The sequence below is a fragment of the Pteropus alecto genome, unplaced genomic scaffold (genome assembly GCF_000325575.1).
Source record: "Pteropus alecto unplaced genomic scaffold, ASM32557v1 scaffold219, whole genome shotgun sequence".
NCBI lineage: Eukaryota > Metazoa > Chordata > Mammalia > Chiroptera > Pteropodidae > Pteropus > Pteropus alecto.
The window spans coordinates 1110098-1136385 of record NW_006443128.1 but is presented as its reverse complement, the minus strand read 5'-3'; the positions used below and the strand labels follow the sequence as shown (position 1 = coordinate 1136385).

At 45.1% G+C, this 26288-nt stretch overlaps 2 protein-coding genes across 2 annotated transcripts in view; one reads left to right on the top strand and one right to left on the bottom strand.

The window, feature by feature from the left end:
* The first annotated feature begins 18 nt into the window (after window positions 1–18).
* On the top strand, window positions 19–13130 carry S1PR3 (sphingosine-1-phosphate receptor 3). Its single transcript, XM_006923411.3, has 3 exons — window positions 19–149; window positions 674–756; window positions 8942–13130. Exon 3 carries the CDS (start codon window positions 9085–9087, stop codon window positions 10204–10206), a length of 1122 nt encoding a protein of 373 aa, XP_006923473.1. The 5' UTR covers window positions 19–149; window positions 674–756; window positions 8942–9084; the 3' UTR covers window positions 10207–13130.
* Window positions 13131–13246: 116 nt separating this feature from the next.
* SHC3 (SHC adaptor protein 3) overlaps window positions 13247–26288 on the bottom strand; it is a gene marked incomplete at its 5' end in the record, with an annotated part of 154034 nt that continues 140992 nt past the window's right edge. Inside the window, one exon of the mRNA XM_025040786.1 lies at window positions 13247–20954. Within this exon, the coding sequence (XP_024896554.1) occupies window positions 20826–20954 (129 nt within the window). The remainder of the gene's footprint in view (window positions 20955–26288) is intronic.

Genomic DNA, 26288 nt, shown 5'->3' with positions numbered 1-26288 from the left:
TAATAATCATCCCAAACTCTCGCCATCAGCGCGCCCTGCCCAAGCCCAGTCCCCGACCCGGTTCGGACCCGTCCCCGCTGGGTCATGGGGTCCCAGGGTCGGCGCCTGAAGCTCACTCAATGGGCGCAAGGTCTGAAGCCTGAACTCGGGTAAGCGCAGAGGGGCGAGTCGACCCCTAGGGCACTGCGAGGCGGGGCGCAGGGCGAGGAGAGGTGGAGTTCGGGAGGCAGGAGCGGCGGGAGATGGGGGCGGAAGGCTTAAGGCGGGAAGCCGGGGATATGGGGGCGACAGCGATGTGGGGAGATAGAGACGGGGATTGGAATTTGGGGACGCAGCGCCGGGTGGTGGGGAGATGAAGACAAGATGCAGGCTGATGGGAGTGTGGGGGATGGGGAGATAGGGACTGGGGGCGGGGAAGTTGGGAACAGTGCAGGGAGGTGGAGGTGAGGGAGGGGACGGGGAGTGGGGACTGGAGGCGGAGAGCGGGCCCCGCCCCCCGGGCCGCTGGAAAAGTTTGCACCCCAGCGCGCGCTAGTAGAGGCTGAGGAAGCTGGTCCAGGGACACCCGACAGGCACCTGGAGCTGAACGTGGAGGCAGGACGAGCCCAAGCGAGATCCGCAGACCCTGGTACAACCCCTCGAACCCCCAAACTATCCTGGTGTCCCCGCCCAGCTCGCATCTGAGCGGAGCAACCGACGCCGGGATGCCAGTGGCCCAAGTCCCCTTCCCAGACGGAGGCGAGCCGGCGGGACAAGGTGAGCGGCCGCGGGGTGGGTGGGAGCAGCCAGGCCCACTTTTCTCACGAAATTCCAGCAGATCCCCGGCAGAATCTCACATCAACGTCACCCCCTCCCCCAAGCCATCCATTCCGGTGACCAAGCCGCGGCAGGGGGAGGGGTGCTTGCTTCCCTTTTAACCGCAGTCGGAGCACTTAAACCCAGCTGCTTCTCAATAACCTGTATGAAAGAGAGGTAGCTCTTCATGGAAAAGTTCCATCCGTCGTTTAACTTGGACAATTAAAAAGTTAGGCGCCCTCCCAGAATGAGAACCTGGGGACTCTGGGACTGTGTGGTCATGGTCATTCTCCTGGGAAAATTATTTTTTAAAGTTACGTTTGCCACAAATTTTCATTTTTCTTCATATTTCTCAAACAAGGCATTCGAGACTGTCAGAACTGGGGCTAGGAGGAAAAGTCCCGGTGCAGTGATGTTACCACGAAAAATCTGTATGCTGCATTCATAATGGAGCTAAAACTGGGACAAGGGGCAGGAGAAGTCCTTCTCTGGCTTTATGCAGGGAGCCTGCTAGATTTGCCACTTTTAACCACCCTTCTCCAAATTGTTGGTCTTCCCCACACCCCTCTCTCTCCTCTTTCTCTCTCTTTCTGGCATTGGGCACTCCCAATGACATATTTCTTTGCGGTGTTTTTATATTTAGAGAGACTTCTCCTTAGATTTTTAAAAAGAACACACTGTTTTAAGGACAAAGAAAGAGCAGCAACATGAACTGAAGGCTTTTCTGGAAAATTATTTCAAAAATGGACATCCACCCTGCAAATAGTACTTTCCCCTAGCTGGAGCTCTGAGTACTTCTGGAATTAGGAATTTCTCCTCTGGACATCAGAGGATGCAGACATCGTATGTAATTAATTACATGTTCATAGTTTACCTTCTCAGCATTTATTTTCATTGATGAAAATCCTGCAGCCATGATTAAGAAAAATATAATTACTAGAAAGCACAAGGGAAGGATTAGGTTCTGTGGGTTTATGACTAAGGATGGCCATGCGGGTGGCTGGTGTTGGTGTAGGAGGTGGTAGTGGTGGTAATGGCAGTGGTGGTGATGGGGTTCTGTGTGTGTGTGTGTGTGTGTGTGTGTGTGTGTGTGTGTGTGTGTGTGTGTTACTCAGTTCTGGAACTGTCTGGATCTGTACAATTTCTCACTTAATTGATGCAGAGTTCAATTCCAGTATGAATAATTTTGTGGCCATAGAAGAGTCACATATTGGGTTTTCTCAGTCAGCAAATGTTTACTTTGGGCCTGCTGTCCAGCTACTCTTGTTACCTGACACCAGAGATGTAAAATGCAAGGTCAGCCCTTAAGAGCTGCCCCTAAAGATATAGAACCAATGATTGTTCATCCAGTTTTCATCTTTGAAAATTCTGCTTTCCCCCTTTATATTTGTGGATTTCCTTAAGTGCATGAATCTCCTAATTTTCTGTCGTGTGGATAGTAAAAACTCATGTCTCCTTTAGAAGGGGGCTTACACATGGGCTTTATTTCTGAATATTCAAGGACTGATTTTTCTTTCTGTGGAAATTATCACACACTTTTGATTCCATGGTATCTCTTCTATCTCCTAAAGATGCGTATATTTTTATTACCAAACAATGAGCATGCCACCATCTTAAAAAAAAAAAAAAAAAGTCTTGTAGAGCTCCATTTTTTATGCCAGGACTATGACTTGAGTACTGACACAGCTGGCAAGGCACCTTCAGGCAGTCAGCCACATGAGCCAGAACCTAACCATAGTACTGTGGCCTGCAGGAGCCCATTTTTTCACCTTTGGCTTCATAATTCCTTTCTTATCAGTTCTGGAGTTATTTCATATTATTTCTTTGCCATACATTTTCTGTTGACATAACTAATTGTCTTAGGAGATTTTCCATAGCTTTTGGAGATAATATGATAAACTGAGTGAAATCCTATCTAGTGTCAGTTAATAATATATTTCAGTTATTGTTGTTACAGACACTGGACATAGCGTTGCCTTTTTTTGTCTTATTATCATTCTATTTTTGAGAAATTGAAGCTGTGTCTCGCAGAAATTCAAAGAGCCCGGGCAACAGGCCAGTTAGGTCAAATCAGTGATGAGATTGCTCAGTGGAGAATGTGATGCCCAGTGGGTAAATCTGGCATCCAGTCAGCACCTTGAGCTGGAGTGGGGATCCTGGTCAACTGATGAGGCTCTTTGGCCTTAACGATGCCATTCCATTTTCCTGGCATCCGAGTCTTCCATATATTTCAGTAAAGCCACCATTCTAGCATTTTGCTAGCATAGTAGCTAGAGGTGATTAGGCTTTAAAGCACTCTGGGAATGCTCTTGTTCACCATACAGGTGAAGAACAGGTGGAAAGACAGTTACTTCCAAAAGAGTTTATCACTAAAGTGGTGCATTGGGCACAAACAGGCCCAGTGTGGTCTTTTCCAAGCTGTGCAACCAAGGCCAGTGATACCACCCTGCCCCCAACCTTAGTTTCCTCCTGTGTACATTCAGAAGGCAGATGAGGAGAGCAGACCTGGTATCTGCAAGGTGCAATGTGTAGTGCACATGTCATGTCACTGAGTGAGAGCATTGCATTGGGAAGGGATGGGAGGAACTCCATAGTTAGGACTTCTTGGTCAGGATACCTCTTATTTGCTTATGCATTTAGCTGAGTCAAGGAACTTGGTTCCACACACCCTCATTGATCCTGTGGCAGTCTCTGTAGGAATTGAATACTGTGCTCTTAGAGTATGCAGAGAAGAGAAACTTTGAAAAGCTCGATTGAGAAGCAGAGGGTAAGACGTCTTGCTTCAAAAACAATTGCCTTCCCAAGGACAAGCTTAGATGCCCAGGGAAGCGTTCATTTATGTGTGAAATCTTCACCAGGTTCATCTATAACAGTGATTATCACTAGGAGTTCCATTATTGGCCTAGAGCAAAGTGCATGCACATGAAGGGGTGTGTGTGTGTGTGTGTGCATGTGTGTGTGCGTGTGCATGCGTGTGTGCGTGTGAAGCCTCTTGCTGTGAACTGCCCCTGAAAGCAGAAAGGGGTCACCTAAGAAATCCAAAGTGAGGGAAAATACTCATTAGCAAAGGAATTTTGCTGGGGCCATGAAATGGCAAACTCATTATTTCCTTTCTAAATTCTTTTAAATGAAAGAAAAAATACTGCTTTCCAAGAAATTTTGCTTTTTGGCAAATGCTTGGTGTTTTAATTCAGTTTGGAGGATGAACTAATTGATTTCCCTGGGAGACGATGCCTTTTAAAAATACTACATCCTGTGTTCAACCAGGAAAAATTTCTCACTATCTTACTGTGCTTTTCTTTTTTGCCATTAGAGAGAGAGAGAGAACGAGAACTTAGACTTTGTGGAAATATTTTCCTTTCTTTTTTTATTTTCCTTTTCATAGTTTGTTTATTTTTCAAATTGACATGTGCAGAGAAAGTGAATCGCTGATGTAGAAAGCACATCTGGAACCCATCTGCAGTCCATTCCTCCCCCCACCCTCCCTGTGGATGTGCCTTCTAAGCTGGGGTGACATACTTTGGAACTACCTTCTAGAAGGTGTTTTATTCCATCTCTGTAAAAAAGAAAAAGCACTGGTGTTGAAACACCTTGAAATGGACTCACAGATCCCAGCTTATGAGGATAAAGTGAGAACCTTTAGGTATCAGTCTCTGTTGAGTGAATCTAAGGCGTGGGCAGTGTATTTCCTTCACACAAGATGCAGGAAGGAGAGGGTTCTGCGGGGGCCAGGCTTTGCTGATGAACATAAGCCAGGCCCACGCAAGCGTGTAGCTCTGTCAGAACCAATGAGCAGGATTGTCTCTATCTTGAGTGCCCGTGGATCTACTATAATATGCCCAGCTTTCTGAGGATGTACAAGACTAGCTGGCACACATTTCTCAGCATTGGGCTTTAAGTGTTCAGGTGGAATTTAAGTGGTGACCAAACTTGGACAGTGTCACTAACAGCCCCAGACACTAATCTTTTCAAATAAAATGTGAGCATTTATAATGTGTACATCTCACCCTATGGGTGAGAGCTCCCACTCTGCACAAACACTAATTTACAGGATGCTGACCGAACCCTGTAAGCCTCCGCAGACACCATCCAAATTGGAGCCCAACCTAGACACCAACACAACACGCTATGAAATCAGTGATGCCACAGTCACATAGGCATGTGCTCAAACAAGGATATCTACATCTATGCCTAGCACACCACTTAGGTTAAGAACACAGGGAAACCTCCCCACACCCACAAACAACAATGAATGATGCACCGTCCACTTGATGGAAGCAACAAGAAGGGCATCTGCATACGTGACAGCAGGAGCATCACATTGGAAGATGCAGTCACAACTGTATACTGCAGGGTTCCATTCATGTGAAGGTCAGAAACAGGCTCCACCCAAGGAGAAGAAGGCCAGACAGTGGTCCCATTTGGGAGTGGGCAGTGACTAGAAAGGGTACCAGGGGACCTGAGGGGCTGGCGTCTTGAGTGTCGGGTTGGGATGCATCCCTGTGGGTTGAGACAGCTGGCCTCCCCAGAGATGCTTTTGACCACGCACAGTAATGTTCAGATGCATCCAGAATCACTCTGGCCTTTAGCCAGCACTTGACTCTTGGGATGATTCTAATTTCTAATGTCGATAATCCGAAGAAAATACGCTTTTAGTTTTCAAAGAGAACTGGATATCTTCCAGCTACACAAAATGTGGAGACTCACATTTAACAACAAAAACAAAAAAAATGTTCTGAAAAAATATGCTCCTTGAGTAATGAATATTTAATTAAAGGAAATGATAAATCAAGCATTAATGAGAAAAAATGTTCATCCTCAGGATTCACAGTTTTGATGGGTCTCTTCTATACTGTTTTTATTGTGGTTATTTTATAGCTAGTTATTAGTTTTTGTTTGCTTGTTTTTTTCACTCTGCTCAATTTTATCAAAACTATGTGTGCAGGGGACAAAGAAAAAGATGTCAGTCTGTGGCGCCCTTGGTCTGCTTGCCCTCTGATCTTTACTCCAGGAGAAGTCCGGATCCAGTAGGTTTAAAGGGACTCATATCCTTTCCAGCTAGGCTTCATGGCATAATCAAAGGGGTCTCGGATGTCCAGGAGGAGCCATGAGGCACATAAAATAGCATGGAGTTATCATGGGGAAACTGAGGCATAGGAGACAAGCTTTGGATTTACCGTGGTCTCAAAAACCTTCCCGATGCAGATTCCTGAAGCCCCTTCTTCCTTGTGGTGCAAATTCACATGCAATTCACATCACTCGTTTATTACTACCATTCAGACTACCCTGGTTGTCATAACGCATCATGTTAAGAACGTACCTGTCGTCAGTTCCTGGTACAGAAACTCCTGATGCAGGAGATGTCCAAGAGACATTTTGAGGCAAATCAGACACAGTGGTGTAGTAGACAGAGGGGCAGCCTGGACATAGCAGCAGGTGGCCTAGTGTGGGGGGTGCATGGAGGGCCCTCTGGCCAGCTGTGGGGGAAGAGCAGCCCTCAGGACACTGCTTCTGGATGACTCTCGGTGAAGCTGCACCTGTGTTTCTCTTCTTTGCCCTGTGCTGGGCCTTTTCCGTGAACAAGAGCACCTTCCGCATGGGGAGTGCTGAGTGCTCGCTCAGTGGTTGTGCCCTGAGGTGGGAAGTAATGGGGAGATAACGGGGGACCAAGTTCTCCTGAGCATGGTGTCTGACCACGTGGGGTGTGGGCTCCCCATCCACCGCTCACAGATAAAGAATAGATAGAGAAACAGTGATAAAGAACACACACAGTTGTGGGGCACCTGTTAATGTACGAGGTGCTGCGAGAGACACTGTAAACTTCATGAAGTCAGTGTGAGGATTAGATAAATCACTTCAGGCAAAAGGCTCCGGTGGTGTCAGCTGCTGTTATTATTTTTACTCTTAAAAACACAGCTTGCAATTTGCTTTAAAAAAGTGGAATGTGGCCTCTGAGAAAAGTCACCAAGGGCTGGGCTGATTCTAGAAAGTGTCACAGAGGAGGTAAAATTTGACTCAAGGCTTGAAGGACTGACAAGATTTAAGTAAAAATGGGGGAAGGGCAAAAGTAGCTGGTTGGAAAGATGCCCGTCTGGGTGATCCATCCCTGTCTCCTCTGAGAAAACCAGCAGACAAGGCCCATTTTCCTTGCTGGGCCTCAGTCCGAATGTATGTGGAGGTGCTGGGGCTAGGGGTTGGGGGCAGCCTTGCCCTCTGCCCAAGGCAGCAAGGTGACCCTGGGCTTGGATGGGCCATGATCAGGGAAGGCAGCCCAGGGCTGATCGGCGATGGGGGAGACCTCGGTAGGTGCCCCCTCCAGTCTTTCATTGTTAGCCTGGCCTCAGAACTTGCTTACTGTTCCCTTTTGAAGTTAGAAGAGGTTTCTGCCACCTGTAGCATTCAGGCTGACTCCCAAGTCCTTCATAACCTCAGACAGCTATCACAGAAGAGCCAGGGAAGAAAGGTCAGGAGCAGTTCCAGGTAGAACACAGGTGTCAACTGAAATGCTGGAGCCTACGGGGTTTCCAGAACAAGTGGCATATTGAAGCTCTTGGACACTGGAAGAAGTCTCCACAAAGAAGCAATGGGGCCACCTCTGCCCAATCTCGGAGGACTCCAGTCCCCCAGACTAATAACGGGAATAGACTTGGGACTAGTGTGGGGAGGGATGGGGGAGGGAGGAAAGCAGTTAGTTGCCTGGAGGGTTTCGTGCGGGTTGGGGGAACCCTGGCCAGGGGCTTCTCCCCCCACAGAGCAGCTGTCCAACCTGACCCCTGGTCCTTCCAGGGACTAAAGCCTGTCTGGGCCTTGATTCGTACCTGGGAATGAGCTCGGTGGGTGGACGAGGCCTTCAGATCCCATCACACACCAAAATGCATAGCCCCATGTCATTGGAGAGTGGTCGATTTGCCTCTAATCCAAATTTAGGGTTGTGACTTAAACATTAAAAAGTACCAAAACAAAACTTCACTGGATATACACAATGGACTGTTTTAAATTAACCTCATTTGATCTTAATTATTTGATATTTAAATACTCAAATAATTTAAATATAAAGTCAGTCTACCAAAAGCCCTTTTACCTTGATAATTGGGCTTGTTTCACTGTGGACATCACAGGAGGCCACAGACAGAGTGGGGAGTGTGAGGGTCTGGTAGGGGAAAGGTTAAAATGGAGGGCTGTCCAGGCCTGGCTCCCGGGTTCACCACCTTCACTGTCTCACTGGTGCTCTCAGGTTGGTTGTTTCTTTCAACTCACAGGCACTGGTTTGGTTTTGGATGCTTAGACAGTTACAGCTGATATCCAGGCCTCTGAGTTTTTATGCCAAACTTCAAGTCCTTGCTTTCTCTTACTTTAACTTCGATGGAAGTTGATTCCACCTTTACAGGTTTGTATTCCTTCCTCTCCCAGCTCCACACTCAACTGCTCACTAGCAAAGTGCCTGCAGGGGGGCATAGATATTCTTACACAGTTCTTCCTTCGGTGACCACATGGTCCGGTCTCAGGGCTCTCTGCTTGGCAGACCTATTGGCCATCTGGATCTGGTTTCTGTGCTTGGCCCTGGTTGCAGGGGAGGCCGTCTGGGAAGTATGGGTTCATCCCATGATGTCATTCCAGAACTCACTAGAGAGCTTTCAGAAACCAGGTGGGCACCTTCCAGAGTCTATCCTATTTTTTTTTTTTTGACTTGAGGTGATCCTCAGTTGCTCTTGGTATCCGAGAATAATGGTTTACTAGCTCCCATGCCAAAGATGTTTTTTTTTTTTTTTGACTTGAGATGATCCTCAGTTGCTCTTGGTAACTGAAAATAATGGTTTACCAGCTCCCACGCCAAAGACGAGAATTAACAGTAAGTGCCTTGAGAGTTGCAGATGGTAGTTTTATTTGGTTCTGCACGTCAGGAATGAATGACCAATGATGGTGGTGCCCCTGAGCCGAACTTCCCTCCACAGTACCTGCAGACGCCAAATTGCCCCCCAGGTCCTCAAGCACTTTGGGTCTTGGACTGTGTTGAGAGGCTCTCTCTGAGGCTATAAAGACCAGTTGTCCAAGTACTTCAGCATTTTTTGTGCATTTCTCCAGCTTTGCTGCCACCTTCGCTCTTAGGTGGTATGACCTTATCACAACCTCCTTTATCTTTTTGCAGGAGCCCATTCTTCACACTCAAACTGGTATCTGGCAGGGATCATCACTGCTGAAGCCTGAGCCAGTCTTTATTTTTCCTGGAAATGGACGTTCCCAGGGCGCCCCCTGGTGGATTTGGAGCTGACCGTCCGTGAATTCCAAGTGATGGCCAGAGTCCTCACACCTCACCTCAGACCCTTCCCTGGGAATGAGACTCTGCACGAACATTACAACTACGTGGGCAAGCTGGCGGGCCGCGAGGGCAGCATCCTCACCACTGTGCTGTTCTTGGTCATCTGCAGCTTTATTGTCCTAGAGAACCTGATGGTTCTGATTGCTATCTGGAAAAACAATAAATTTCACAACCGCATGTACTTTTTCATTGGCAACCTGGCTCTCTGTGACCTGCTGGCTGGTGTTGCCTATAAGGTCAACATTCTGATGTCAGGCAAGAAGACACTGAGCCTGTCTCCGACAGTCTGGTTCCTGCGGGAAGGCAGCATGTTTGTGGCCCTTGGGGCATCTACCTGTAGCTTACTGGCCATCGCCATTGAGCGGCACTTGACCATGATCAAAATGAGACCATATGACGCCAACAAGAAGCACCGTGTCTTCCTTCTGATTGGGATGTGCTGGCTCATAGCATTCTCTCTGGGCGCCTTACCCATTCTGGGCTGGAACTGCCTGCACAACCTGCCCGACTGCTCTACCATCTTACCCCTCTATTCCAAAAAGTACATCGCATTCTGCATTAGCATCTTCATGGCCATTCTGGTGGCCATTGTGATCCTATACACGCGCATCTACTGCCTGGTAAAGTCCAGCAGCCGCAGGGTGGCCAGCCCCCAAAACTCGGAGCGATCCATGGCCCTTCTGCGGACCGTCGTGATCGTGGTGAGCGTGTTCATTGCCTGCTGGTCCCCGCTCTTCATCCTCTTCCTCGTGGATGTTGCCTGCAAAGCAAAGGAGTGCGCTGTCCTGTTCAAGGCCCAATGGTTCATTGTGTTGGCGGTGCTCAACTCCGCCATGAACCCCATCATCTACACTCTGGCCAGCAAGGAGATGCGGCGGGCCTTCTTCCGGCTGGCCTGCAACTGCCTGGACAGGGCACAAGGCACCCGTTCCTCGCCCAACCAGCCTGCTCTCGATCCAAGCAGAAGCAAATCCAGTGGTAGCAACAACAGCAGCCCCTCCCCAAAGAGCAAGGAAGACATCCCCCAAACAGTCACCTCACCTTGCATAACTGACAAAAACAAAGCTTTGCAGAACGGGATCCTCTGCAAGTGAGGGCCTGGCCTCAAGGAGCATGGGATCCCTACATCTCTGTGGCAGAAGTGGCACCCAGGCAAGAGGCCATGTGCTTATTTATTGCTTATCTCACCATGGAGCTCTGCCAGAGCTGAGACTCGGGAAATCTATTTTGCCAACAGCCTGCCCAATGTAGCCATCTGTTAAGGCTGGGACCCAAGGACTTGCCAACCCATATCAGTGTAGACAGTGTGCCTTATTGTTTCAGGCTCCAGAGCCTTCCAAATGTACCAAGCTGCTGATGTCATCGTTGCCTTCCCCAGAATCCTACAGCTGCTCTCTGGTGTTCCTGGAGAGGGGAGGCCATGGGCCACACAATGTACAGTGTGTTTCCCAGGACATCGGGATGATGTTTGGGTAACCACACTGTACTGACTGTGCCAAGAATGGATGCTTGTGTATTCTGTCATTTCTATGCTACATTGCACTTGTATTTCAGATGTCTGCCATTGGCATGTGCATAAGCTGCAGTATGTGGCACAGTTATGTTAGCAGTAATCAAGCATGTTTTGACTGAACCACAAACTATAAGAATATGGATGGGAACTAGGTAGACATGCCAGTTCCAGTCTCCTCAGACTGATGTGAAGTCTTGAGTTGAGCAGGTTTTGAATGCTAAAATTCTCAAAAATACCTTGTCTAAGGCTGGTCCCAGATGTGTGGGTCTGACCCCAAACAGCCCTGAGACATGCCTGGGAGTAGGTCAGTGTCTGAAAAATCCTCACAAGAATGACCAAGTTCTGTAGGCATAGGTCCCCCAAGGAGCCCCCCCCATTCTTTTCTGTCATGTGTCCCTGCATAATTTTAAGCACACTCAAAATTAGCCAAATTACATGATTATTCTGGGGTTTCCACAGATCACAAAAAAGTCAGCCAAGGTCTTCCAGGAGCCTGTGCCCCAGACCAACTAAGAAATGAGCTCGCTTGGAAGAAGCAGGGACAAACCTCCAGCTCATTTCACCTTTCCAAAGTTGCCAGAAGTAGCTGTCAGTTAGCAGAAAATTTCCGTTGAATTGGGAGAGGTTTCCAAGACCACTTTGATCCTATATTGAGTTCCATTCTGTATCAGGAAAGCACCCAGTCAGTAACCCCTGTGTTGCCACAGCTGAGGAGCGGGGAACCGTCAGCAATCTCACGGCTTCTGGAAAGCTGAACCTGACAGTCACTATTAGATCAGTTTAATTGTCAGGAGAGGAAATATGATGTGGTGGTTTGTTCATTCTTCAAAGAAACGTAAAGTGTGTGTAATCTTACTTTTCAACATAGGTCGACGCTGTATCACTCTGTTTACCTTATAATGGGATTACGCCAGAGGCATTTTTGTGCATTATCTTCCCCAAGGGTTCTACATGAATACAAACTGATCAAAAGAAACACACACGTCTGTAGAGCTCCCATAAGCACACAGTGGATGTGTTGAGTTCTTTGTAAAAACAGAAACAAAACAACCTTCAAAAGGATTCTTACTTGGGAAAACCTCATATATGACACCCTTGAAGTTTTTAGGCTCAGTAATAATGTTGCCTGTAAAGACTAAAAGAGCAGTCTTAGCACGTTAACATATTTGAAGAGAAATTAACTCCTGTTTACCTGATGAAAGTTCTTCTTATTGAGGAATAGTTCCGTGTATCCAGGGAGATCTCCATGTACTGACCAAAGATTCCTCATCTTTTTTACTGATGAGATAAATACTGTTTGTAAGATGTTCATCGGTGGCATTTTTCTTTGCCTTCTTTACACTCCTGAAAAGAAGCTTGTTCTTTTATCAAGTAGCGTGAGAAAACCCAGGGTATTTCTAGGAATGGTAAGCATTAAGGTACTGGGTTAAGAAAAAAAATGCACCAGAGGGCCAAAATGTTGGGTATTGTACTTCACGTAGGTAGTGACATGGCTTTAGAACTTTATATCATAGTTCTCTGTTGCTCTGGGGGCCCCAGATCTCTGGCACTAATATTAATAACACTTTGTACCATAACCACAATGTCCCTGTGAGAGAACGCCAAACGTTCAAACAATCTGAATGAAAAATACTCCAAAAAAAAATTGTGTTATCTGATATGTGCAAAAAATAATCAACATTAATACCAATGTGTATATTCCTAACTAGCTAGCTGGAGATCATTTAGAAGTTGAGTGTTTCAAAGCCACAGAAAAGCTGTGCTTTAGATCTCATTCCGTTAGAAACCTTTACTATGTCCCATATATGTTTGTTAAAAAATAAAACCAAAAGCCTTCGTAAAAACCATTGTTGGAAGTCCATGTGGGGGTCGTGCATCTCCAGGCCACACCTGGTCGGGTACAAGATGGCAGCCAGCCCCTCACCTGGTACTAGTGTCTCTATAGGAATTAAACCACTCTTGGAACCCCGGTAATCTTTCCACCTATACTTCCCCATTTGCATATGTGGTGTTTGGTGAAGCCTGGTGGATTGGGGCTATTTCAGCAATGTCAGTGAGTTGGATTGTTTTGAGGATGGTCAACAGACTGCCTTTTGACAGGGTGACGATTGAGAGCCCTGGCAGTCAAGGTAGGGCTAGAGGAAATGCAATGCTTGGTTTTGTTCCATTTGTAACAGGAGAGAAGAGGCCAGAACTGGCCCTTTCCCCAGCTTTCTCCTTTATAAATGGTAGGTTTTGGTGTGGGGTGTGTGTGTGTGTGTGTGTGTGTGTGTGTCCATGTCCCCATTCTGTGCCCTACAGAGAAAGAGGCTGGCATTTGGCATGACTAATCTGGTGGTGACAGTCATGAAGAAATCTCCCCAGCACAACCAAGGACCAAACCTTCTGCCTCCTGTGATTCTGCCCAAGGCCCACTTGGTAGAGATTAACAGAAGTCCCCTCAGGAATGCTTCTGCCCAGCAGCCATTTACATTTACACCCTCAGCTGACAGGCAGGGCTTTGCTGTGACTGTGCTTTAAGAAGTCTCTTGGACAATGACAGACTATCTGCTTTCTCTGGAAAAGTTTCAACCTCCCCTCCTCTCTTTTGAGTCAAAACAATATCCACAATCCAAATGAAAGACTTTTCACAATATTCTTTATTGCCCACAGACTTATACTGACAGTCATTTAAACAATGGACAATTTAGAAAACAGCTGTTATCTCAACCTTTGAGCCATGGTGATTCTGCGCTGGTAAAGAGCTTTTCACAGAACTGTAACAAGGTGTATTTTATAGAAAACTTCTAATTAAATTACCAAGTCCATGCTTTTAAATTGTGTTTATGAGTGCAAAACCTCAACACCCAAATGTTTTAGTATCTAAGTGAAATATCAAAGAGTTTGCTACATAATCAGAAATGCGCATACCACTATTCTGAAAATGAAGGCACAGTTTCCGATAACCAATGATAAGAAGTGCAGCATTGCCTGCATGGTGATAACCTCCTTCCTGGGCCAGAGTGATGACAGCTGGGGATGCCCCTCCGCTTGGCTACCCCAGAAGCACAAGGACATGCCAGGTGTGTCATCAAAGGCTCTCAACTAGAAACCACATCATTTCCTAAAGGAATGAAGTGGATTCACTGAAGGTGAGGAAATTTAAGCCAATCCCCTTCACCCACTGTATTGTCAAACCTCCCAAATGTTGGCCAAATAACTAAGGTGTTACCATTTTTCATAAAGCAGAGATTAGAAAACTTTGAAATCAGCTTTGTATTTCCACTCCTCAGGGATGTCCAAAGGCCCATTCCGTTACAATATCAAAGTAGAAAGTGGTGAATTGGCAATAAACCCATATAGAGACCTTTACAATAATTCTTTTTTGTTTCACAAAAGTTAATGAAAAACCAAACACAAAATTTTCAAATAATATTTATCAATGTGTATAATTTGTCATCCAAATGCTTTTTAAAAAAGTGATATTCTATTATTACACATTAAACTTATACAGAGGTTTCTCCTAATCCTTAGATTTAAAGATCAAATATTTAATTCTTGTTTAAATCTGAATACAAAGAACATTCACGTACTTAATTTTATAGTATTTATTCCAGAACAAGTTATATTCAAAGGTCAAGTGAACAGCGAACATTCCATTTGCAATCAACACATAGTTGTTACAAGGTAATTGTGTTTAAGGATGGATTTGCCCATTGATTTCTGCTTTGTTAATTGTCCCTCGAATTGGTGGTTAGAAAATCTGGTTGTGATGAAATGTCCCAAGTGAGCATGAATGAATTACCTCAAACCTCAGGACCATGGCGTGCACTCTCATGTGCAAATTTTCCTACCTGCAGCATACAACAAGACGGAAACTTAAACTTTGAGATTTCATTTCCCACACGAGACTGGCTCTTCCAGCCCCCTGGAGGGAGCCCAGTGTTTGGAGCCTAAGGGATTCATTTATTCAGACACACCTGTGAACGCAGGAAAGAGAAGTGACAAGAGCAGCCTCACTGCCACCTCCAGCCTCCCCGCTAACACCATCCATTTTGCCTGCAGAGGGTGTCCTGCCTCCTCCTAGGCCTTCTGCCTTGTCTGCCTGCACTAGCACACTCGTCCCATCTGCCCTCCAGTTTGCAAAGCCTTCAGATTCCTCAGACCCACTCAGGAGCCTCAGCCTCCACAGTCTTGCCGAACTTAGCCACAACACTGTGGGGCTTGTCACGCCAATGCCGTGTGTGTTTGCTTCCCACTGGATTACACCCACAGGCAGGAAGAACCCTCGTTCACGTCTCTATTCCAGGGACCCAGCACAGTGCCTGCCGAATGTGACTAATATAGAGATGAGGCCAAGAGAAGGCTGGTGAGAAACACTAACAAGCGGTACCGCGTTTGCAGCTGCACCAGAGAGGACAATGCTCACACCCTTCCCCTATCCCCATCTCGACCCTGGGCACACTGTGATGGGGACAGCCTCTGCCACACTGGACTCTTCTCATCCTTGCTGGCCTCCCACACACATACCACACACTGCTGGATGAACACAGGATGTAGGTCCGGACTTGATTAGTATGCCCGCCCCCTTTTTACTTTATCCTCCTCCGCCCTACCATCCTCTCCTTTCCTCATCTTCCCTTGCTAGCCTCATCCCTCGCGTCTTTCTATCATTTCCCAAAGTGGACCCCCATGGCTCTCCAGTTGTCTGTGGATGTCAGGACACATCAGTCTTCAAACTCTTAACATTTGCCTAACCTTCTAGTTGTCATTGTTAGTTAAAATATCAAGACCCAGGGAGGAGTCCCGAGGTACAAATCACACAGCCATACTTCATGTGCACACATACGGTGAGACACACATCCATTGTAATCAATGCAGGTACAGGTATGTGTGTTTACACACATACAGACAGAGATGCACGTCTGTTGGAATCAGTGTAGGTACATGTATGTATGTATGTATGTATGTATGCACGCACACACACACACACACACACACACACACACACACACACATATGAGACTGACATTCACAAGTCCTGGTATAAAGTTGCAATTTTTCTGGCTGCTATAAAATGTGCCAGTTTTAAAACTGCATTATGTTGCTTGCAAACTTATAAATATGTATAAACTCCATTATAAATAAATTGTAGCTGGCGGATGGCATTTTATCTTCCAGCAATGATTACATGAAGTTATAAATGTTTGTTAATCCTCACTTTTAAACTCACAGCATGGGCCTGGGGTCTATGGCACGTACTGGTATGAAAATATAATCATAGAAGAGGGAGTCATCAGTGTGAGGACTGGCGACTCACACTTGATAGTGGTTCTCAAAGTCTAGACTGCCCACCAGCATCACTCGCAATTTATCAGAAATACAAATTCTCGGGCCCATCCAGACTTCTCTAGTCAGGAACTCTGGGGAGGGCCCCCATGGCTCTGATGCCTGCCTTCTCCCCTAAGCCTGCTTAGCCCAAGCCTGCTTAGTCCTCTCTGCCCAAAGACTCCCCAGCTTGGGAAGTATGCATAAGTGTGTACAGCACTGGCCTGGACAGCCTTCGCTGCTGGGTTGGGTGGGTAAATGCCCAGCTCCTGCCCCGGTGGGTCAGCTCTGACGTGTGTTCAGCCCTACCTCCCGCAGTCCCCAGTGAGATTAGTTATCCAAATCCTGGTGACTTGCCTGATCATATTCGCCTCATCAGCTTCCTTTCCTGCCCCACATACACACAGATCCTCTCTCAGGGTCTGCTTCTGAAGGACCCCAGACTATACGAAGGGATAGAAACACTTTCTCATCATCCGTGTGAGTGATTCACGCTTTTATGCATTTTGAGGAAAGGATGATTAAGTGCAAAGCTAAGGAGGGAAGAACTACTTGCTATTTCCATTGAGGAGAGCTTTAGGCACAAGTCCTAAAGGACCGTACTAAGTCCTACTGTCTGTCCTACATTCGGCCACTGACCACCCTCTGGCAAGTCACCTCGCTCCAGTTTCCTCACTGAAAAACAGTTTCCTCCAGCTGCATTATCCCTTGACTCTCTCTTGCTCATTGTCCTCTGTGGAGCAGCAACAGTACCAGGTTTGCAACACATTCCAGTAAAGTAGTTTTTCAACTTCTCTTTCTCAGGACCAATTTCAGAAGTTTCACTACAGAACCAGAGTATAATTCTGAAACCCAAGGCCAAGATTTGTCTGCATCCCATAGTTACTTATTTGCAGTCTGTCCACAATTCTCCTTCCTATTTCCAGTCAGGTGGTCACCATTCACAGGAAGGCAGGTGTGGCATCTGTACACACTTGGCCAACGAGATAGAAATGATGCAGTTTTGTGTGAAGCATCTAAGGAAACAATTGTCCTTCGTGCTGACACATATTCACCACCCGCACAGACCACACAGTGGGGACTGCACACCCCTGTGGCGCAGGTGGTGAGCCACAGCTCAGAGAAATCCAGCAACTAGCACCAGGCCACATGGCTTTGTGTGTGCCAGAGCAGAGGCTGGACAGAGGTGTCCACCACTGCTGACACTGCCCAGGGAGCCTATGATCCAAGGAAATGTGTGACTGGCCCTCATGTGGTGACTGATTCAGGGAAATAAGGCTAGGAACATTAGTTTTAAAGCCTTACTTATATAAAGGAGCCATCCAGGCATCCGAATCTACCTGAAGAGAAAACTCCACTTCAGGAGTACGGGCTTCTTTAGGAGCCCCGGAAAGCCATGGAGTTAGGAGACACGTGTTGGCAGTGTCCCTGAGCCCGGGGGTCCTTTTGGGGACCACACAAAGTGTTGCTCTGTCCCCTTTCCTTCCCCCAGGCATGCCCTTCCTTCCACAGGCCTTTTCCTTCTCACGTAGCATGTCATTTTCTGTCCTCATTAGAAATTATCAGTAGTGTTCTTCTCCACCAGGAGACCCTCAGGACACCATATATGCTGTAATTGCGTCTTTGTCCAATTACCCCAACAGCTGAGACAACCTTAAACAGAATCATTGCTCAGATGAAACATGAGGACTGGTCCTTTGGCCTCTCAAATAAAAAAAAGGCCAGAAGTGGTAGCTTAAGCACAGGATATAGACCGGGATTTGTTGTCCTGATGCCTGTTTATCGGGCTGTTCACTGAGCCGTTCAGGGTCTCCTTGGGAGTCAAGCTTCAAAACTGACTTAAAATAGGGTTGAACGGCCTCATAAGAGGCTCCACAGGCTCTCAGCAGGACCAGAATGTCATTTGAAACATAGCTAATTCAAACAGGATGGTGCAAGTAGGATGGACGGTAGATAGGGGCCTCCAGTGCCACTCAACAGGGCCATTTTAGGATTGCTAGACCCGCTCTGCACTCACAGCCTGGGTCGAGCAGACAGGGACCCGTGAGAGGGGCAGTAACCCTGGAGCATTCCGTGGGCCCAGGTGGCTCTGTAGGGGCGCAGCATACATCCCCCGGCAGTTGGAGGCCTTGGAGCACTCGGCCTAGTGCTGCTCTGCCAGCCTCTTCACTTCAAGAGCCCAGCCCTGCCCAGGCAGAGACACAGTTGGAGAAACTGTGGGAGGAAGGCCCCAATCTGGCCAAAGAGGAGGCCCCGTCACTTCTGCCTCCAAATCCTGACCTTAAAGCTCAGCAGAGCTCAAGAAACACAGGGTGATTGGAGCAGCTCTCCTGCCTGCCTACTGCGTGGCCTCCGGAGCCTCAGTTTCCCTGTCTATGATTGAGGCTCACAGTGATGCTCCTCACTTGGAGCGTGAAGGAAGAGATGAGATGACTCATGTTTGCTCTCACATGATTCACAAATGGAGGGAACAAAGATAAGAAAACCACTGCCATCTGCTGTCTCGAATCTGCTCCAATAGCTACAAAGTGCCAATTTTTCCCAGTGGCTCTTTTCCACTGTAAACAATCTTATAATCTGAGCTTAAAGAATGAATTTTTCGAATTAATATGGAAACAAAATTTTATCCTCCCAACACTTGTAATTTTCTAAATTGATTCTTATGCAAAAAAATCATGATCTATATCACTTATCACCATTAAGATAAATACTGACTTCAAAGCAGATTGCTACTCAAACTGCAGGTCATCATTTCTTATGTTCCCAAGAGGAAAAATAGGGCAGGTAACATATTCAGGTGCTCGCAGCTCTTAACTCTCTTTTTCTGCCTGCTCTTGCCCCTTCACATTGGAATTTTGGCCTTACAAGTGGGGCATGTAAGACTGTGGAAGGAAAAGCCATTTTATCTGTTTTTATATGTATGTACACCCACACACAGAGAAGTCAGATGTTTCTGTGTGTCTGTGGGGCTGCAGGCCTCCAGGAGATGAGTTGGGGCAGTTCTCACAGCCACTGCGAAGTCTGCAGGGCAGGAGGTGGAGCCAGCTGCTTCCCTGATCCCCATTCAACTCCATTGCTTCTAGATAACTTGGAGCAAGGTATCCACGCTGCCCCTAAAACCAGAACCATTCCAGGAAGCAGCAGGATGGTCCAGATTAGTTCCAAACCACTGCAGAACATTCTAGAAGATTGAAGCCACTGTCACCTTGGATTCACTGGACCCTCTCAAAGAGCAAAAACTCCAAAGAAGGCTATATACGAAGTCGTGGACCTGCCCCGATCCTTCTTCGCCCGTCAGCTCTATCCCACTCCCCCATCCTGGCCACTCCGCCAAAAGTAGAAATGGTGTTCTCACACTCAGCATTAGAACGTTGCAGAATTAGCACTCATTAGAATTTTAAAAATCTATCTTTAAATCCTCATTCCTGAAACATCAGAGTTATTACTATCCAACTCCAAGTGTGTGTGGAGCATCTTTCTGTTGCACTGATCACGGGGGTGCGTATGCTATAGGATATCACTGGGAAAGAAGCCAGTATTGCAGCACTGGTGAGAAGGTGCCAACACACAAATGAATCTTTCAATCTTTTAAAAGACAACATCTGTTAAACCACAAAGTAATCTCAACTCACATAAATTTTAAAAGTCACAAACACTGTCAACTTCCCAACACCAAATGACCTAGCAGGAATCACAGTGTTTTATCTCGAAAAAAGGAGCCAACACTCAGCATTACATGGGGCGCACACACTTTTCATGGAGCAATTGGGAAACTTGTAGGAGAGACAACCAGTCACTTTACCCACTAATTGCCCCAGAAGCAGAAACTCATATTGATTCTCAAAACTGTAGGCAAAGTTCAACTCAGGGGGAAGGACTGATGCCAATGTCTCCAGGACAGAACTCTGAGCATACACGTTCTTACTGTCTTCAGCACAACTCATACAGATGCTTTTTCTTCTCTCCTGAATATAAGAGAGGAGGCAATTTTACTGACAGCTAAAATCTGTCAGTCTGAAATCAACTGGTCGGCCAGAAAGACATGCAAACCAAGACTTTGCCCTAATTACCCCTCCACACTTGCTCATTTTGTCAATGTACAGAAAAAAACAAGGCAAGCACTTGCCAGTCAAGATATTCATTAGGGAGGCTCATTTGGTGCCATATTTGGCACTAAAATGAATCCCCAAGAACCCCTGGACAACCAGGGTCAAGGCAGACAGCATTCCTATGCTCAGCATGATGCAAAACAGCTGGAGGGATGCCTGCTCCTTAGTGAAACTGCAGAATCCATCTGATGCTCAACACCCCATGCACACAGGTGTAATGCCAACAGCCCAGGAAGCATCTCAGAAAAGGAGGGACAGTCATCAGAACCAGCACATCAGAGTGCTTTACGTGCAGAGGTAGGCCTCTTTGGGTAGCATCTTACCTGATTCTATTACAGTCTCACTACTGATACTACTGCTTGCCTCTGCTCTCCATATTGTGCTTATTAGGTAAACTGCAGGTAAAGCCTTACAGGTGGACTTTCCCAGTGGAATGGGTCAGTTGAATTAGATTTTTGCCCAGACAACTACAGTCGAACTTTTTTTCATTAAAAACATACAGCACAGAACATCAGTCTTACATCTTTCTTAGTCTTAAAAAATAGAAATATAAAGAGATTATTTGTACAGGATGTATAGGTATGTACACCTTTACTATGCACATGAGAAATCAGAACAAGTTTGTGAAACCTGCACTTTACAGAAGCCTTCCTCCTGGGGCTTTGGAACAAGGCTCTGAGCCTGCGGGCAGCTGCCCGAATTCCCGTAGCCCAATACCCATCTACTGGGAAGAACCGAGTCCTCTTGATGACAGGTGCAGTGTCAAGAAAGGGCAGCTGGCTGGTCACAGGTTCCTCTCTACCGGCTGCTGGAGGCAGAGCTCGCTTCCAGCGGAGACGATGGGTAAGCTATTCTCCAGATGGTGGTTGATGAGGTGGCTGATGCTGTCAAAGATCCTGTCCTTTGTCCGGATCTGTGAGGGAAACAGAGGGAAAATCAGTATGACCCACAGGCAGAAAATAAGAACACGCTCTGTTTAGTGTCAGCCAGACTACTTGAACTGGAGAGGCACTTCCTGAGGGTCTGGAGCCTCCCTACACTTTCAGAGATGGTGTCTCCAGTGTCCCTGGTCACTGTCACTGGCCAGTCAATTCAGTCTGCTCATCTGTCGACCCCTCCAGGACTGAGCCACAGTATCCCCACCTTCAGCAACCAGGAACTATGATGAGCTCCTCTGCCTCCTGCCAGCCTTCTCTCCTGCTCCCTCATGCCCTCATAGGCTCTATCCCAGAAACTCCTGTCTAGCCATTATGCACCACTCACTGGGATCTGCAGGCTCTCATGGCCTTCTCACCTGCAGGCCTTTGCGCTGACTGTCCCTAGAGGCCACCTCCACCCCCAAAATGAGACGACACACTTCCTGTGAAGACCACATTTGAAGAAGGCAGTATGACACCTGGCCAGGAGCAATCTTCAAGTGTTCTCTGGACACAGCCCTCTAGGTCCTGCTCCTCTGAGATGGAGTGAGAGATGGGGCAGGAAGCAAGCACCTGGCTATACCCATTCACCCTCCAGGCCCTTAGATGGCCTTCACAATGGGTAAAGGATGCCTGGGTACCTCGATCTCTCCAACCTTATTGTTGAAAACCCATCCTTCCTTTGGGGCAACCAGCTATCCCCCAATCCTCCCTCAGGGACTGCAAGGGCAGATCTATTCTCCTATTCACTTGTGCTAATATTCTTCTTTCCCCAAATTCTTAATCTCACCCCCACTCCCTTCCTTAATGTAGCCACTCTTGTCTCTCTCCCTCCATCATCCCATCAATGGGACATCTATCTCTGGGCCTTCAGCCCCAGATCTCACTTCCACTCCAAATCTACCCTCTAGGTGTGCATATCAGAAACTCCTGCCTGGCAATCTGTTCTGGTCTCTATCAATTAGTGGCCAAAAGCAACAGCTCAAATTTTGAAATTAGGATGTTTTCCTCTCCTGGGATCCAATTCTAAGGCAAGGCTCCCTCCCCACCCATCTCTGTAAGTACAAGTGGGGAAGAGTTCTCCCAGGCCACAGGGTCCCCTGACTCTTGGGCATTAAGCCTCAGTGATGATGTAATCTGATGGACACATTCAGGTAGAAATCTTTTTGTAGGATTTGTTGGCATCTTTCCATTGAGGCCGCTTATTCTTCCTGGAGCTCTTTAGAATTCCCAGCCTAGAAAGAGGCCCCTGGGTGATGTGGGCAATCTACTTCCTTGAAAGCCAGGGGCACCAAGGAGCTGAGCTGGAGACTAGTATTGTTAGCATATTGCCTTGACATTGACTCCTTATTCCCACTTCTTAATGATTAACACTCATTTAAATCTAGGACAATAGGGGTGGACAAGGAAGTGTCTGGGACAGTGGTCTCAACCTGGACTCATGTCAGAATCACTTTAGTAACCCCACACCCAGACCAACTTCATCAGGAGCTCATGATGAGGCCCAGGCACCACTGTATTTTATGCTTGCTCCTTGATTCTAACATGCTACCCAAGCCGAGGATTACTGGTCAGTGTTTTGGGAGTATATAGACTGGCCAACATAAACAGACACATAAACGAAGTCACGCAGAAGAGATAAGTCATATAAATTTACTGCCTAAAGAAATAGGTCAGTTCAGTTCATTTCCATAAGTATTTGTTAAAACTTGGGTCTGGCTTCTGCCCAGAGAACTTGCAACCCACAGAGCTATCTGTATGGACCCACCTGCCATATGCTAGAAATACCAGTGGCTAATTTAAAACACTCAGCAGCCCAGACACACCTAGAACAAACTTCTCCAGACACCTAAAAGGATTCTGCTACAGCTATGACACATGGAATGTTACCCCCAAACAACTGTGTGAGGCTGCATAGCAAAGAGGAAATAAACATGAAGATGAAATCTTCATCTTCAGGCTATGGGAGACTTTTTTTTATATTAAATCAATAACCTAAGCTTCCACCCTAAGAAACTAGAAAAAGAAGAGCAAATTAAGTCCAAAGTAAATGGAATGAGAGAAATAATAAAAATTAGAGCAGAAATCAATGAAAGTGAAATGGGAAATCGATAGAGAAAAATCAATGATCTCTCAATCCTGTTCTTTGAAGAGATCAATAAAATTCAATGAGACTTTAACCAGGCAAACTAAGAAAAAAAGAAAGAATACAAATTACTAATATCAGAAATGAAAAAAAAAGGGTCTTGCTATAGATCTCATGGATATTAAAAGAATAATAAAGAAAAATTATAAACAACTCTATGCTACAAGTTTGATAACTTAGATAAAATGGACTAGTTCCTTGAAAGACACAATTTGCCAAAGCTCTTAAAAGAAGAAATAGACAATCTGAATAAGCCCATATCAATTAAAGAAATCGAATCAATAAGTAATAATCTTCTAACACAGAAAACGGCAGACGCAGATGGTTTCACTGGTGAATTCTACATTTAAAGAAAAAATTGTACTGCATCTCTACAATTCCATTTAGAAGATAGAAGCAGAAGGAATATTTCGGAACTCATTCTGTGAGGCCATCATTACTCTAATATCAAAAGCAGAAATAGACAACAGAGGAAAAGAAAACTATAGGCCAATACCTTTGTGAACATAGGTGCAAAAATCCTCAACAAAATATTAGCAAATTGAACCCAACAAGACATAGAAAGAATTACACATGACCAAATAGGGTTTATCCCAAGTATGTGAGGCTGGTTCAACATTTGAAAATCAATTAATGTAGTGCATCACATCAATAGGCTAAAGACAAAAAGTTACATGATCATATCAATAGATACAGAAAAAAAGCATTTGATAAAATTCAATACTAATTCATTATAAAAACTTTTAGTAAACTAGAAATAGAGGGGAAATTCCTCCACTTGATGAAGGATAACTACAAAAATCCTACCATGAACATCCTACTTGATGAGAAACTTGATGCTTTCTCACTGCGATCAGAAACAAGGCAAGGATGTCCCATCTCATTACTTATTTTCAGCATCATAGTGAAAGTCTTACCTAATGTGATAAGACAAGAAAAAGAAATAAAAGGTAGGCTGATTGGGAAGGAAGAAATAAAACTGTCTTTGTTCACAGATGATATAATTGTCTATGAGGAAAACCCAAAAGAATTAGCAAAACAAAAAAAAAATCTCCTAGAACTAATAAGTGATTGTAGTGAGGTTGCAGGATACAAGGTTAATATACAAAAGTCATTTGCTTTCTGATATACAAACAATGAACAAGTGGAATTTGAAATTAAAAATAAAATAACCTTTATATTAGCACCCAGAAAGTGAAATACTTAGGTATAAATCTAACTAAATATGTGCACAATTACATAAGGAAAATTACAAAATTTTGATTAAAAAAATCAAAGAATAAATAAGTAAAGAGATGTCCTATGTTCATGAATAGGAAGACTCAATATTATCAAGATGTCAGTTCTTCCAAATTTGATCTAGAGATTCAATGTAATCCCAATCAAAATCCTTGCAAGTTATTTTGTGTATATTGACAAAATGATTCTGAAGTTTATATGGAGAGTTAAAGACCAAGCTTAGGCAATTTAATATTGAAGGAGAAGAACAAAGTTGGGGCACTATCTGCCTTCAAGACTTAATAAAGCCACAGTAATCAAGACAATGTGGTACTGGCAAAGTAATAGACAAATAGATTAATGGAACAAAATATAGATCCCAGAAATAGACCCTCACAAATATAGTCAACTGACCTTTGACAAAGGAGCAAAGACAACACAATGGAGAAAAGATTGACTTTTCTTGGTGCTAGAACAACTGGACGTAACATGCAAAAAAATGAATCTAGACACATACCTTATGCTCTTCATAAAAATTAACTCAAAATGGATGATAGACCTAACTGTAAAACATAAAGCTGTAAAACTCCTACAGGATAACATAGGAAAAAATCTAGATGACTATAGGTTTAGTGATGACTTTTTAGATATGACATCAAGTACACAATCCATAAAATAAATAATTAATAGACTGGACTTTATTAAAATTAAAAACTTCTGCTCTACAAATGACACTGTCAAGAGAATGAAACGACAAGCTACAGACTGGGAGAAAACATCTGCAAAAGACACATCTGATAAAGGATTGTTATCCAAAATAGACAATGAACTCTTAGAACCAACAAGAAGAAAACAAACAACTGGATTTTAAAAATGGGTCAAAACCTTAACAGACAACTCAGCCAAGAAGATATAGTGAGGGCAAATAAGCATATGAAAAGATGCTCCACATGATATGTCATTATGGGAAATGCAAATTAAAGCAATGACGTACCACTACATACCTACTAGAATGGCCAAACTCCAGAACACTGAGAACAACAAATGCTGGTGAGGATGTGGAGCAACGGGAACTCTCATTCATTGCCAGTGGAAATTCAAAATGGTACAGCCACTTTGGAAGACAGTTTGATGACTTTTTACAAAACTAAACCTACTCCTATCATATGATGTAGCAATCATGTTTATAGTAGCTTCAATCATCATCGCCAAAACTTGGAAGCAAACAAGATGTCCTTCAGTAGACGAATGGTAAATAAACTGTGGTACATCCAGACAATGGAATATTATTCAATGCTAAGAAGAAATGAGCTATGAAGCCATGAAAATCAAGGAAGAACCTTAAATACACATTACCAAGAGAAAGAAACCAATGTGAAAAGTCTACATACTACATGATTCTAACCATATGACATTCTGAAAAAGGCAAAACCATGGAGACAGTAAAAAAGATCAGTGGTTTCAAAGGTAAGGGGAATGTACAGGCAGAGCAGAGAGGATGATTTTTAGGGCAGTGAAACTATTTTGTAGAATACAATAACGGTGGCTGTATGTCATACATTTTTCTAAACCCATGGAATGTACAACGCCAAGAATGATTCTGAGGTAAACTATGGACTCTGGGTGATGATGATGACATGTCAGTGCATAGGTTCATCAGTTGTAACAAATGTACTCTCTGGTGGGGGAGTGGATAATGAGGGAGGCTGTGCATCAGTGGAGGCAGGGGGTATGTGGGAAATCTGTATCTTCCTCTTAATTTTGCTCTGAATAGAAAACTTCTCTAAAAAATAAAGTCTACTTTTAAAAATTAATAGACTAAATATTCAAATTGATAGCATTGGGTCAGATGAGGCTTTTAGGAAGAGTAGCTGGTGAGACAGGGTAAAAGTTTCATGAAGTATAGAAGGCAACATCTCCTAATTTTAAATAAGGCCAATTTGGGGTCTCCGAAATTGTTTATAGT